The 14,778-nt window shown below is 36.4% G+C and overlaps 1 protein-coding gene across 1 annotated transcript in view; it reads right to left on the bottom strand.

Moving 5' to 3' along the window:
* Window positions 1-14,778, bottom strand: part of gabbr1b (gamma-aminobutyric acid (GABA) B receptor, 1b) — an 84,143-nt gene that overhangs the window by 5,650 nt on the left and 63,715 nt on the right. The window contains 6 exon segments of the mRNA XM_046844068.1: window positions 4,802-4,929; window positions 5,846-5,939; window positions 6,159-6,266; window positions 9,299-9,415; window positions 9,556-9,688; window positions 13,045-13,195. Coding sequence (XP_046700024.1) covers window positions 4,802-4,929; window positions 5,846-5,939; window positions 6,159-6,266; window positions 9,299-9,415; window positions 9,556-9,688; window positions 13,045-13,195 — 731 coding nt within the window.

Raw genomic sequence — 14,778 nt, 5'->3', positions numbered from 1 at the left:
GCGGGGACGAAAAGGAGAGAAGAAGAATCAGTCAGAAAGCACTTGCGTGCTGAAACGCTAGATAAAGCCGGAGCGCAGCAGTGATTTTGACTCAGCATGGTGTTAGCAGCTCAGCAGTCTTCAACTCTTTGAAGTTATAGATTTCAAATAAAGCCCACGGACCCAAACTGTTCACGGGTTGTCTGTGTTTATAGATGAGTGATAGCATCCGCTCGAAACAGAAAATGCCCGTAAAAATCTAAGATCAAAATGTGTCACAAAGCTATGATAAACCATTCAAAGGGTATTTGACATCATGTCGGATTCATTACTAGATTTTATGCCAGGGAATCGAACACCAGGGCTTGTAACACACACACACACACACACACACACACACACACACACACACACACACACACTGTACAGATCTTTATATTTACATACTGACTGGAATAAAACCAATTAAGTATATAAATTCAAAATATGTGCCTGGTTTTTATGCCTTATTTTGGGTCACATGCCTTCATTCTTACTTATTTTAAGATATATCTATTATGTCTTTTGTATTAGAAATAGAACATAGGGTTTATTATCAGGGTTTATGCTGCTTGATTCAAATATCAATTCTTGTATATTAAAAAACACAAACTTTGTAGCTTTTTATTATTATTTTTAATTTTGTTCAACTTATATATATATATATATATATATATATATATATATATATATATATATATATATATATATATATATATAAATTTCTTGTGTATTTCATATCGGCCATTTCTTTACTTACCTCTTTTTGTCTCAGTCTTATATTAATAAAGCAAAAATGGTTGCCACATTACTGAAATTGCCACGAATTTCATTTTTTTTTTGTGATTCTCTCTGATAAATCAACTGATCTATTTATCTTTCTTTAATTAATAAAAAATAATAATACAGTCTGGAGAACTGAATCCACATTAAGTTTATGGATGACAAAAAAGGTCTTAACCCCTTCAGGAGCCCAATTCAGAAAAAAGAGGAAAGAAGTATCTCTATCACTCATCTCGTTATGAGGATAGTAAAAGCTAATGCATTTAATGAAGCTAATAACTGTATATCACTGGGGTTATACTGTGTTGCCTGCTGTGCTTTTACACATAGAGCAACAATATTTCTTTTAGCTGCATAACATTATCATTTATAGTATGTAGTTTATCAGAATTCCAGTCACAGTTACCAGTTCCAGCCTCACTAGTCTACTTAGATTGTAGTTAAACAGCACTTATTGATTTGGTTCCTTTAATTGGGGTGATGTCATAAAGGTTTTCTGTGATTGTACTGAAGGTCCTGAACTGAGTTCAGAATGGAGAATCTCCAGTGCAGCTTAAAAGACTCATTTAAAAGACATATATTATAAGGATATAGATGTTGTATGTAAAGGAGTTTTATGGTTCTTGATTCTGAAAGTTTGATAAATTGTGCACAATGTATTTAATTGTGTAATAAATGCATTTAGGGTGATATTCCTATATGAAATTTGTGGACTGGTCTGAGAATATTTTTTACTCATCCAGTGAAGGTAGCTGAAGCAGAAAGGATCTTTTCACTAATCAATGGGGAAGATGTTGGATCATGACGTGGTTCACTCGGGTAGTCATTCAAGATAGAACCACCATTGCCGGATGGTGGTATCTACTTATCACCATCAAACAGTTCAGCATCAGTTCAACATCAAGCAGAACATTTAGAGAGGAATAGATGATAGATGAAACTCCAGACTCGAACTGGCCACAGGACCCGTGACTTTATTTGTGTGATTTTTTTAAACTCATGATAATTCTAATCGATATCAATCAGTGTTTGACTCATTAATATCATCTATTAATAGATTGTTGTGCTGAGATTAATATTCGAGTCTTTTCACATAAACTGAGAACATTAAGCAAAAGCCTTGTGATAAAAAATATAATAGGAGCATTATAGCCGTAATAAATCATAGTACTTTGGATACTTAAGTACATTCGAAGGCAAATACTTTTGTACTTTTACTCAAGTGAAAGTTTAAAGGGACAATTTTACTGTTACTGGAGTATTTTACTGTGTAGCTCTACTTTAACTCAAGTGCATTCTTTGTGTACTTCGTCCACCACCATATACTACAAAACGTGTTCACCTAATGATTTTAAAACCCTCTGCCTCTTTACTGATCAGAAATACACATTCAAACGCATTAACTTTTGATTTATGCATAGAGTTTATGAAAGATTCAGGGTTGCCAGATTAGAAAATCCACAGTTCGAAACGTAACCAAATGACATCGAAAGTAAATTATATTTAATAAAACCAAACGATTAAATACGTAGATATCAAAAGACTATTGCAACCCATGTAGAGAGGTGTGCTTTTCACTAATAACAGATGTCAGTGTTTACTGGAAGATCTACCTATTAAAAAAAAATAAATTATGCTATTGAGTCTTACGCAAATCCGGTTATTACATTCCTCCCTAACCAGGTACGCATGGGTTTTTCCGCTGAGCAGCTACTGTATTTTTCGGCAACAACCTTCCAACCCACAAATTCTTTTTAATTTTTTTTTTTAACAGTTTGACCACTCGTGATATTTTTTTACTCATCACCGTGACCTTTACATGAACATACACATGCGATATGCTCGTTTGGACGGAATTCAAAAGCTTTTTTTTCGTTTTGGTAAACAGATCGGTTTCCTGTCACACAAGCTTATTACAGTCAGCTTCGCTTTTATCCACGAGTGACTTTTGCCGTTCTGACACGACAGAGTCGATCCATTAAAAATGTTCCATTTATGGAATCGCTCGCACATTAAATTGCATTTAACGAAACGGTGTTCAGTGCCGCATAGACTGAATTCGCTCCTTACTGATCACAACATGTAATTATCAATATACTGAGGTTTGCTGCGAGGAGACGCGTTTTTAGCACTTTCTCCGTAGCATGACAAACTGTGCGTGTGTGTACGTGCCTTTGCAAATGTGTGTTTGTTTTGGTATTATTAACTTCAAAAGTGAGAAACACGAAGGCTGAAGAAGGAATAGTTTCTGTAACGTAAGTGTTAACAGAAACTAACTTTCATCTATTTACACAATAATTTAACAATAAACTACAAAGCTGTTTGATGATGGATGTGGTGTCATTAATACCGAACAACGTGGTATAACAAAAATCAAATACTATAAAATATTATAGGAAAATTGTCAAATTTTGTTGTTTAATTCAACGACCCTGTCATTGATTAGTCTCCATTAACATTGTATTTTATTCTTTAAAAATCTGAGTTTTTATACTAAATGAAGTTTTTTTTAGGCACTATTATTCAGATATTAAGATATTATATATATATATATATATATATATATATTCAGAGGTATATACCCATATACAAATTTACTATCAGGAAAAATGCAATGAGAAGTGATGTTTTAATCTTTGCAGCTTCGGAGGTCTAAGAGTTAAAGGAATGTTAACACGAGACTTCCTTTTTGCTGATGAAATGAGAAATTCTCATCTGAAGCGAGACAGATCCTGCAGTGAAAGACGTATTTTTGCATTTTCATCACTTTGTGAAACTTTAATCGCTTTAATGTTTCGCCTGAAACTACAGCCTTTTATTCGGTATTTAAGAGGGTGAAAATATTACGTTAGGCCATGCTCACTCGAGGCAACAACCAGCGCACATTTTACAACTAATCTTCTGAGAAGTGGCTAATTTTAAAAAGTGCTGCCGTTAGCATTCCTTTTTTTTTTTTTTTTTTTATCAGAGAAAAATATTTTCAAAAGCCAAGAATTTTTTTTTTCTCAGAAAAGCATCTAGTATAGTTTTTTAACCTTAGTAACAACAGAATAAGGCTGAATATATTAGTATTTTTACCAGAGGTGATAAAATGACAACTAAGGTTTTTTTTCCCCTCGGGTGACAGTGAAATTACTTTATTAGAGATTACTATAAAAATCTGCCATAATCTCTCTGATAAATGTTGAAGCACAGTTTTAAAATTACGACTCAGGCTAAAACATTTTAATACTTATTCATTAGAACATTAAAAGTACAAGAAATATTAACAAAATAGAAAAGGAACTAAGAATTATGAGGAAATATTAGCTATGGATAACTGAGGTCTCTCTGCTAATCTCATGTGTGTAAATATATATATATATATATATATATATATATATATATATATATATATATATATATATATATATATATATATATATATATATATATATATATATATATATATATATATATATATATATATATTTTTTTTTTTTTAATGTTCATCTTGACTCCTTGAAGTTGTCTGATGCTATATAACCTGTATCATTTATTTTTCTTGATTTTGCAATTCATGTGCAATAATTGTAGTGCAATAATTATAATAACAATAATAATAGTTACATGTACAATAACTTGTATAACTATCAGTGTAGTCTGACTATTTCTGCCATCTTATTAACTGCTACTACACATTTTATACAGTATATTTCAATAAGATTGGAAACTAATTAATTGTACAGCATCTATACTTAATATAAACTTAATATGTATATTATATTTTAAATTTCGTACATTTTATTTTACTTCAATTTTTAATTACATTTTACTGTGAGCGACTGCAACCCAACAACTTCCCTGTGGGATCAATTCAATATTCCTAAAACAAAAGATATAAAGCCTTAAAATCTTAACCGAATCCACTTCCTTTTCTGGGTAGACAGATTGAGAGGCACAGTGAATTATAATTTTTTTTTTTTTTAAGACAGAGAGACAGGCAAGCTGAGGGACTCACTGAGACATTATAGATGGCCATTCCCACGGCTCGGTGGTCGTTTATCTTCTCTGTAGAGATAGATTTGGTCTCGTAGGCAAGGAAGATGCCAAGCAGCAGCAATAAGCCCTTGTAGCCATAAACCACACCTGGAACAGCAAAGACACAACAAGGTTATACAGACAAAATAAACATGTTGTTTTATAATAGAGGTACTAAAAATGTTATCCATACACAGTCTGACTAAAAAAAACAGAAAATCAGTCTAAATCTTGGCCCAGCCGGTTTTGTTTTAGATGTACATATCAAATACCCGGATAAAATGCATTAATTGATAATAATTCCACAACAGAGCTTGAGAGACGTATAGTTCCGCATTAATCTTTATGGTAATTCAGATTCCTGTTCTCAAGGTCACTGCCACAAGAGTTGAAGATTCATTTGTTTTATTAGTGTGAAATATTACATGAAATAAAAAACCTGGGGATGTTTGGCCGAGGCTCAATACTGCACATGGGGAATGAAGGCTGGAACGTGTGGTCCGATCCACTAGACGAGCTTCTGTAGCTCAAATTTCTGAAGAAGTTAATGCTGGTGATGCTCGATGGGTCAGAACTGTTTTGGCAGCAAAAGGGGGACCAACACAATATTAAGCAGGTGGTCATAATGTTATGCCTGATCGGTATCTACTTAAAGTATTTTGAATAAAGATGTGCATTAGGGTTATTAGTATTTTGCTCGTGACTTTCATTCCATGGTTCAATTTTAGAAAATGGAAATAAACTAGTTGTCCTCTTTAAACCACTACAACTCTGACCAGGCAGTTACTAAGGAGGAATGAATGAATACAGTAAAGTCTTAACTGATCATGAAAAGTAACAGCTTTCCATTTAGATGACATTTTTCCTTGCATCCCAAAGCACAGCTCTCGTCTCAACCAAATGACTTCTGGGGGAAAAATAATTGCAACCTATCCTGCACCTCCTATTCGTATCTGCATTATCATTCATTTACGAATAATGTGTTCATATCCGTATCCGAATATTCTCGTGCATGTGTCCTTACCGAGCCATGTGTTCATCTTCTCAGAGCTGCAGTGCTCCAGTAGAGGCTCGATCAACACGTCTAAGTCTTCTTTCGGCGCCTCTCTTGTGAACTTCTGCTCAAAAGGTGCAATCCAGCAACAACACGCACAGAGAGAGAGAGAAGGAAAGGGAAAGAAAAAGGGAATTTCCATTTTATTTCCATTCGAATCATCTCCCTGATATGTTTATCCATAGAAAACTGACTCTCTGGCAGCCCTGTGATTTAAATCCATCTATTTCTGCAACGACACACAAACATGCTGTGTGTTGTGAGAAGTTTTGCACTGCCCTACCTCCTCCGTGATGTGCAGCGGATCCACAATCTGCCAGATCATGAGGGACAGGACGTCAATAACCAGAAGCACACCGACCGTAGCGTAGAGCTTCCAGGGCTCCAGATGCTGCAGGCATACACAAAGACCAACAAGTCACCTTTTCTCATGGGCAGCAAACACTCGAGGAGACAGGAAAGGATTTATGACCCTATAACCAGTGTGTCCAAGGAGAACTTGGGGAGAAAACAAGTGGGCCATTACGGTGAAGCTGGGTACAGAGTGTAGATCTTATACGGGTGTCAGACTTGAATTGAAAGCATTACTCTTTTACAGAGTCAATGACTCCTGTTCACGTTTTATATTATAGATAGCTGTGTTGGCGACAAACAAAAGCCATCTCAAGGAAGAGATCAAGGTTTAGTAGATGACATTTGGTTTAGGCTGAAGCTTTCATTTCACAAAATAAGAAACAACTGATCTGTGACTGGCTTTAGACTATAGAGTTTAATATTAAAGCAGTCAGGCAAATCAAATGCACTGGCTGGAATGTGTTTACTTCCTGCTAAGATGCAAGTTATACAGTATAATGACGATCGACCATCTTATGCATAAATGCACCTGAATTAAACGCATTTGCTTTAGTCAATGGTGCAAGATTTTTCTACCTTGTTTTTCATACAGTTCCTGTTCCTGAGGAACAAACACAAAATGCGTTGTTGATTTTTGATAAGGCACACAATAAATATAGATAATGGAATTTGGGTATAAATCAATTTCTATTCTCACATTCTTGTAAATAAATGGTCTGATACCAAATATCCCATTGGTGGACGGTATTTGTAATTTATCGGAGCATTTTCATTTGGAGAAACTTTGACTTTACTACATTTTAATGTGTAAATCTTCATTGTTTAAGTTGTCGTTTTTTTTCTTCGCATATCCCAGCAATGCTAGGAAGCTGTGATCAGTGTGGAGGTGAACGAAGTACACAAACCATGTAGTTGAGTAAAGTAGAGTTAAAATATGAGCTCCCTTTAAACTTTCACTTGAGTAAAAGTACAAAAGTATTTGCCTTCAAATGTACTCCAGTATCCAAAGTGCTATGATTTATTATGGCTATAATTGTTCTTATTATCATTTTTGTCCTAATCAACTCAGTTTATGTGAAAAGGCTCTGTAACTCTCAGCACACCAGTCTACTAGAATGAAATTAATGAGACAAACACTATTTGATGTCTGTTCAAATTATAATGAGCCCAAAACCTTCTTTTCAACTACTAAAAACAATCATGCAAATTAGGCCAGGGGTGTTTTGACAAGTTCGAGTCAGAACTGATTTCGTATGTAATGTAGTTGTAGTAAATGAAAGATATTACTTTTCCCCGAATGGCAATATTTGAGTAAAGTACAGATATAAAAAAAAGCCACTTAAATACAGTAACAAATTACACTTACTTCATTACTGTCAACCAATTTTGCAGGGTCAGCTATAATACAGTGCACCTGGAGCACAAACAGTTAAAGGCCTTACTGAAGAGCCCAAGAGCTGTAGCTTGACGATACTGGGGCTTAAACCCCCTGACCTTCTGATCAGTAACACAGAGCTTTAATCACTGAGCTTTTAGTCCAGAACACTGCAGAGAAACAATAGCATTCCTTAAAATTTTCAAGTGAGAACATGTCACAAAACCACTAGTATAACCCCTCAATTCTGGTGACAGTGTGTGTGGAGTACGGAGTCTCTAACTGCATGTCTGTACCTGTAACTATAGATAATGGAACACTGAACCGCATCAATTATTAAAAAATAGTTCCCATTTTTGGTCATTTTGATGCATAGATACTATTGTATTTTAGCAATTTTACTCCAGTGACCATTTTTACTTATACTGGAGTGGATTTGCGCTGATACTTAACTACATCGCCCACTGTAACATTTTATACCCGGTGAACTCATTGTATGATTCAGATTATTGAACGGAATAACTGTAAATAACTTACGTTTTACAAATAAAAGGAAAGCAAATTGTGAACGCAGCAAAACAAATCACAAGGGAAATCATTTTCCTTCAACAAAGCAACCTGATGAAACTTTGTAGGACCTTAAAACAGTAGCGAGCGTGAAAATGAAAATGACTGAATGCGAGGTGAAGTGAGCGCAAATAAAACGCAACGTAATCGTGAGCGTACAGGGTTTAACCATTGCATGCGAGGGCATCTCACATCTGCGAGCACTGAGCACCGAGGTTCATTCAAGATAATGTTCTGCAATCAGGGGCATCACAGAGAATTCGATTTAACTCCATTGGTGTCAGCTGCTGGAATTAATTATTTTGGCATTTGAACATGTTTAACAACGTATTGATTACGTACATTTTTTATTATTTGCTTTTCTCAATACAGGATACTTGTCAGAGATACTCAAACATACTGTAACAAATGTCACCCCTCTCAAATTGACATTTTCTCGTGAATCCTTGAACAGAATATATATGATGCACTTCCATCAATTGCATTGTGCAGTATGGATCATCATCATCATCATCATCATCATCATCAGTATCCTCATTAATCTTAGAGCACTCTGCATATTCTAATCCCCCCCCACACCCAGAAAAACAGGCAGACGCTCATTTATATTCACTAATGGTTTATTATCACAGAAAAATATGCTCTGTTTTTCTGATTCAGCTTATCTCCCCTCTCTTTCTTTAAGTTCTGGTACCCAAGAAATTAGACGTGATGGCAGACACGTATCTGCTGACTGGGGAGTGTTAACGGGAAAGTGGGTGTGTTGATGTGGGTTTTTGCAAAACGATGAAGAGAATCGTTTTAGCCAGAGCTAAAGTGCGATAAATGGTTCATTTAGGAGTATTCAAGGGCGTCTGGAGACCTCTTTCTCTGAGGTCAGCAAGAGAGATGAGGGCTAAAGTGATGAAATGAGGAAGAGAGAGAGATCTGTTTTACTTATGAACGATAGGGACATCCGAGGCAAAAAGAGAGAGTGCTTATTTTTCATCTAATTAATTAATCTAATCATAATGCTCACATAATTTCACAATTTTTCACAGAAGCGGGATCTTTATCACGTTTATAATGAACTTTTGCAGCCTAGATCGTCACCATTAACCCCTGTGTTAAAGGTGCAGAACATTTACCTTCCGCTTGTCTTTCTTCTCATCCTTCTTGGTGAAAACCGTGTGCACCCACCAGATCTTTGTAAACATGCTGCCATAAGCCAGACTGAAACCAAGCCCAAGCAACCACAAGCGGAACTGGAAAAGAAGCGAACTTTTCAGTATTCAAGAAACATACTTCAAGGATAGACTTTTTCATGCTTGTTAAAAAAAAACCTTGATGTATCCTACATTTCAATCCCCTGTTTTACAATTTCCCATCATGCCCTTGGGTGTACCTGGCACACTACAGGAAATTGCGAGCGACGGACGTGAAGCCCGTCGATGCCCAAAGGAAAGACTGCAGCTAGTGCCATCATACAGCCCACGGCTGTCATGTTGTTCAGGTACGGCTGCGAGTTCTGAATGTACCTATGGGAATATTTACAAGAGAAACTCCATTAATGAATGAAAACAGGATGCGCTTCATTTATCGACAGAGACACCTTATAGTTTCATACACAGGTCTTGTACGAGAACATCTGGGAGACTTTGTACATCTTGATGTCTCATCAGTTGACCAGTGATGGAGAACGCTTGAGAAAACAGGATGGCATCTGAATGCTTTATAATTAAGCGACAGCCATAAATGTTTATTTTACATTTGCTCGTTCAGGCAGATGCTTTCATTGAATCAGATTTGATGAAAAGGCACGTAAAAATGACTTCCTTTTTTTTATTTATACTTTAAAGTAACAAATGAACTTGGGATAGAAAATGAGGACTGATAAAAACAGATTGCGTTCCCTATCAACTTCAATATGATGTTGTTTAAAGGTAATAGTTGCATAATTAAAAATAAATGTGGTTAAGGCTAATTTGAGAATATACAAATTGTATACAAAGCAGGCAATTATTTAAATAAACAACTAATAGCAGTTTTCACAATATCCTGAGGCTGACTTAATGGTTCTAGTCGTAATTATCATTTTCATTTGCAATCACTGCAGAGTTTTATTCATTTAAATATCATTAAAATATATCTTCCAAACTGTGTCTTGGGTGCATTTGGTCAAAAACAGTAACTTGGGTCTGTTTGTTGCCAAATCTTACAAAAAACTGACTAAACTTCAAAATGTAGACACTTGTTATTAAGACATTCTAAGTTGACCCAGATCAGGGTTTAAATCCATTGTCTGGACACAATACATACAGTATATACAGTATTTTACAAAAGTGAGTACATTTCAGCAACCATTTTAGTGTCTTCTCAAGGGAGGAAACTATAGAAAAGAAACTTGAATATATATTAGTGTAGTCAATGTGCAGTTTGTATAGCAGTACAGATTTACTGTCCTCTAAACATACATCCATTAATGTCAACAAAAGTGAGTGCACCCTCAGTGAAAATTGTGTCTTTTGTGAGTCTGTCTTTGTCAACCTTAATGTTTTGTGATAACTTCATTCTGGGAATTAACTCTAAATGAATTTCTGTAGTTGGATAATCCGGGTATAGTTCTGAACTTTTGCAATATCATGTGTAATCCGTAGTGCAGAAGTTTGTAGTATGTCTCTAACAAAGCCAATGATGGATTCTTCCAGAAATTCCAATGTAAATATGTTGGGGAAAAAAAAGACAATGCAAGAATGAGACATCAAAAATCTGTCTGGATTGTACAGAAACTATTCAAACAATATTTTTAATGGCATGGCAAAGGAAGTCATTTTATTACTGCGATGCATTTATTCTCCGAAACCCTGGAAATGTATTTCAGCAGCCGACAAATCTTTTCATGCAAGAATGAAGTGGACAAATGACCATCTTGGGAATGTACTGCTATAGAAAAAAATAATCAACATCAGGTTTTTGTGATGTGGCATAAAGATGGATATTTTCCATCCATCCATCCAATCGAATTGAATCCAATCTATTTTTATTCATTTTCTACACTGTTCATTCTAAAAAGGTTTGCAGAACTTCAACTTAGGATCTTGGGAAACACCATAAATTGAATGTCAACCAACAAAGGAGGGCACATACTTGCATTCAAGATTCAGGATTTTTTTTTCTCACATAGTTATATGCAGAATACTTTTACTTGCTTGCAGTAAAATAAACCTCCCCTCTAAACACAAATACACACAATTTGAAATGCCAATCAGAAAGCATGTTTTTGGATTGAGGAAGGAAACCGGAGTACCCATGGATTTCAAACCTCCAACCCGAATTTTGAGACCAAAATTTGAGCTTTTATTTATTAATAGTCATCCCCTCACCAGCTCCTCGTTTTTTCTCTGTTTTGAAGTTAATAAAATTTAAAGTGCAGCTTGTTATAACCCCACAAGAGCTTCAGTTTTGGAGATGCTCTGACCCAGTCATCTAGCCATCACACTTTGTTAAACCCGCTCAAATCCTGAAGCTCGCCCATTTTTCCTGCTTCTAACACGTCAACTTTGAGGGCAAAATGTTCACTTGCTGCCTAATAAATCCCACCCACTAACAGGTGCCATGGTGAAAAGATAATCAGTGATATTTACTTCACCTGTCATAATGTTTTAATGTCATAATGTTATACCTTATCAATATAGATACATGTTGTGAAATGTTCATAGTAACCAATCAGAAAAAAGCAGCCAATCAACAGCTTTTTTCTCAGTTTTTTGCGGCAAATAAAAAGAAAAATTCAGCTTGTCGTATCTCAAAGCGCTTCGTCCTAAAGACTTACAGTCCAAAAAAGTTACAGCTTTACCACTGACTAATGCAAAGTGCTGACAATGGAGACTCCTTCCAAATCTGTTACATGGAAACACAATGCGAAACATCAACAGTGATCGATAAATAAACCTTCATCACGTCTGATTGCGGTTTGATATTTGCCTTTTCAGCAAACTTCGTTACAAACCGAGAGTTCATCTAAACGCTTTTCCAGCACCAACCCGCTGCAGTGCAGTTGCTATCGAGCCAAAACCACAGGATGTGAAAGACTCAAAACATTGTCGTGAATATCGCAAAATAGATAAAGGCCGGAAAGGGGGGGTGTGGGGGTGGGGTGTAGGAGTGAAACTGGGGAGTGCTGTATCAATTCTGTGCCTTTGTTTTTTTTTTTTTTCAAGGAAATAACCTGCAACCTGCAAATAAAATGTTGCATCAGATACAAACCGAGTTGAAATGAGTTCGGCCAGGCATCGGCGCTGAACGCCAATCAGATTTAAATCAACGTAGGCCTTTTCTTTTTTTTCCCTTTTTTTTTTTTTTGAGCTGGCACACATGAACATACTCTTCTTTTCATTAGACACACACACACACACACACACACACACACACACAGAACCAAGGCCTGCAAAAGTTATCTGGGGTTTGGGTGATATCTCAAGTCACTTAGTCGAAATGAAAAGGGAGATTTCACATACACACACACACACACACACACACACACACACACAAAGAAATCTGAATGCAGTTATCACAAGTACACTGCGTACTTAGTATGCGTATCATGCACTTAATATTCTGAATCTATCAGCCACAGTTACTCGGCTCTGCACGCTCCTGTGCACACTGCATCACTATCTAATGCATACATATGTGAAGGAGACTGTGGCTCTGGCTATTAACTAGCGCAGATGGAACATCTGAAGTCCTCTCCATCTTATTCAATCTCATTCACTCACGTGCCCTCTTCTGCTACTATTTCTGGCTGCACAGAGACCCAGACGGAATGAAAATGGACCGTTCTGACTCTTGCTTTCTTTTTTTTCCTTTTTTTTATATGAAATCCAGCACACACCTGACGTTGCTGTTGTAAATGTTGAACGTGAGACACACGATGCCCAGTAAGATGCCCAGTCCAGCAAACACCGAGACAGACACAAAGAGCTTCTGAGACAGGAATCTGAATTTCCGGATCACCACCGTCTGATCCGCCGGGGGACCTGGGCCTGAAACAGGAGGAGACATGAAGAAGAAAAAAGAGAGATGATAAAAACAGTAACCAAAAGAGAAGAAAAAATAAATGAGTTGGGAATAGAAAAAGAAGAGTTAGAACATAGTAGAAGAAAAGAACAAAAAAGAGCAGAGCATAGAGGAAGATGAGATGAAAATACAGGAGAGTATAATGATGAGAATGAAAATATTGACAAGAGAATGGAAACAAAAACAAGAAAGAGAGAAGAAGCAGAGAAGAAAAGGAAACAAAAGGGAAACAAAAGATGAAATGAAAGGCAAGATGAGAGGAAGAGAGGGAAGAGGGGAACACAGAAGATGAAAGACAAAAAAAGATGAGAAAAAGTGAAATAAAAATAAATAATAAAAAAAATTGAGAATGATTAGAAAATAGAGGAGAAAAGAATAAAGAGGAAACAGAAGATGAGTAGACAAGAGGGAGAAGGATAGGGGAAAGGAAAGGAAAGGAAAGGAAAGGAAAGAAAAGGAAAGGAAAGGAACATTAGATGGAAGGTAACAATAAGAAAAAGAAGAGAGGAGACAAAGTGTAAAAAGAAAAGAAAGAAAAGGATGATAGGAGAAAGGAAAAGAAAAGAGAAGAGAAGGAAAAGAAAAGGAAAAGATGGATTAAAGTAAAACAAGTGAAGAGAAGTAATTGTTAAAAGAAGAAATATTTGAGAAGAGAAGAGAAAAGCAGAGAAGGAAAAGAAAAGAATGAATAAAAGTTAAAAGTAAAAGAGAAGAGATTGGTAGAAGAAAAATAAATTAGAGAAAAAGATATATAGAGGGAAAAAGGAGAGGAAAAATTGAGAAGAGAAGAGAAGAGAAGAAAAGAAAAGAAAAGAAAAGAAAAGAAAGGAGAGAACCTGCATTACTATATAACTACCAAATGACTTGGAAGCTGAATAAGAGTGAGACAAATAACATAGTAAGAGAGAGAAAGAGCGAGACAGAAAGAGAGAGAGATAGAAAGAGAAAGAGAGAAAGTGAGAGAGAGAGGGATTAACAGTGACCCAGTTGTATAAAGCCTCTTTCTCCTGTAATCACGGTGCTGTGTTTGTGTGCCTCAGATTCAGTTGAATGTTTTCAGTGTGGAGTTTCATCTCCTCACTTTCCTCATCTGTGTGCATTGACATCATCACTGCCTCGTTCCTCCTCTGTGGGCCTCGGGTGCAGGACTGCATGCTGAGCGCAGCGGGACGTTTTTTCTCCCGAGAGGAGAACGCTGCTGCTGCAGCACTCCAAAGCTTTACTGGTCTCTCTCTCTCTCTCTCTCTCTCTCTATGGTGTAGGATTGTTAGAGCAGATCCTGAACTCGGAGTTCCTTCCCTGTCCATGAGCCTTAAAGCCGTGTGCTGAGGGTTAACAGACCAAGGCGAGAGCTTTCCTTCTCACTGAAGCCTTGTGGCACTGAATACAGCAGTTGAATGCAACTTTTCAAGGCCTGACAGGCGACTGAACTGTAATTCAGGTGAAAGAGAGAGTGTGAAGTGCAAATAGACTTCGCCTTCAAGTGTCAGTGATGAGAAAGAAAAGAGGAACTATGCAGTCATGGTGACGATTCACAATGAGATGTTAC

The sequence above is a fragment of the Silurus meridionalis genome, chromosome 29, assembly GCF_014805685.1.
Source record: "Silurus meridionalis isolate SWU-2019-XX chromosome 29, ASM1480568v1, whole genome shotgun sequence".
NCBI lineage: Eukaryota > Metazoa > Chordata > Actinopteri > Siluriformes > Siluridae > Silurus > Silurus meridionalis.
Note: the sequence above shows the minus strand (reverse complement) of the source record. Positions and strands in the feature narration are given on the sequence as shown.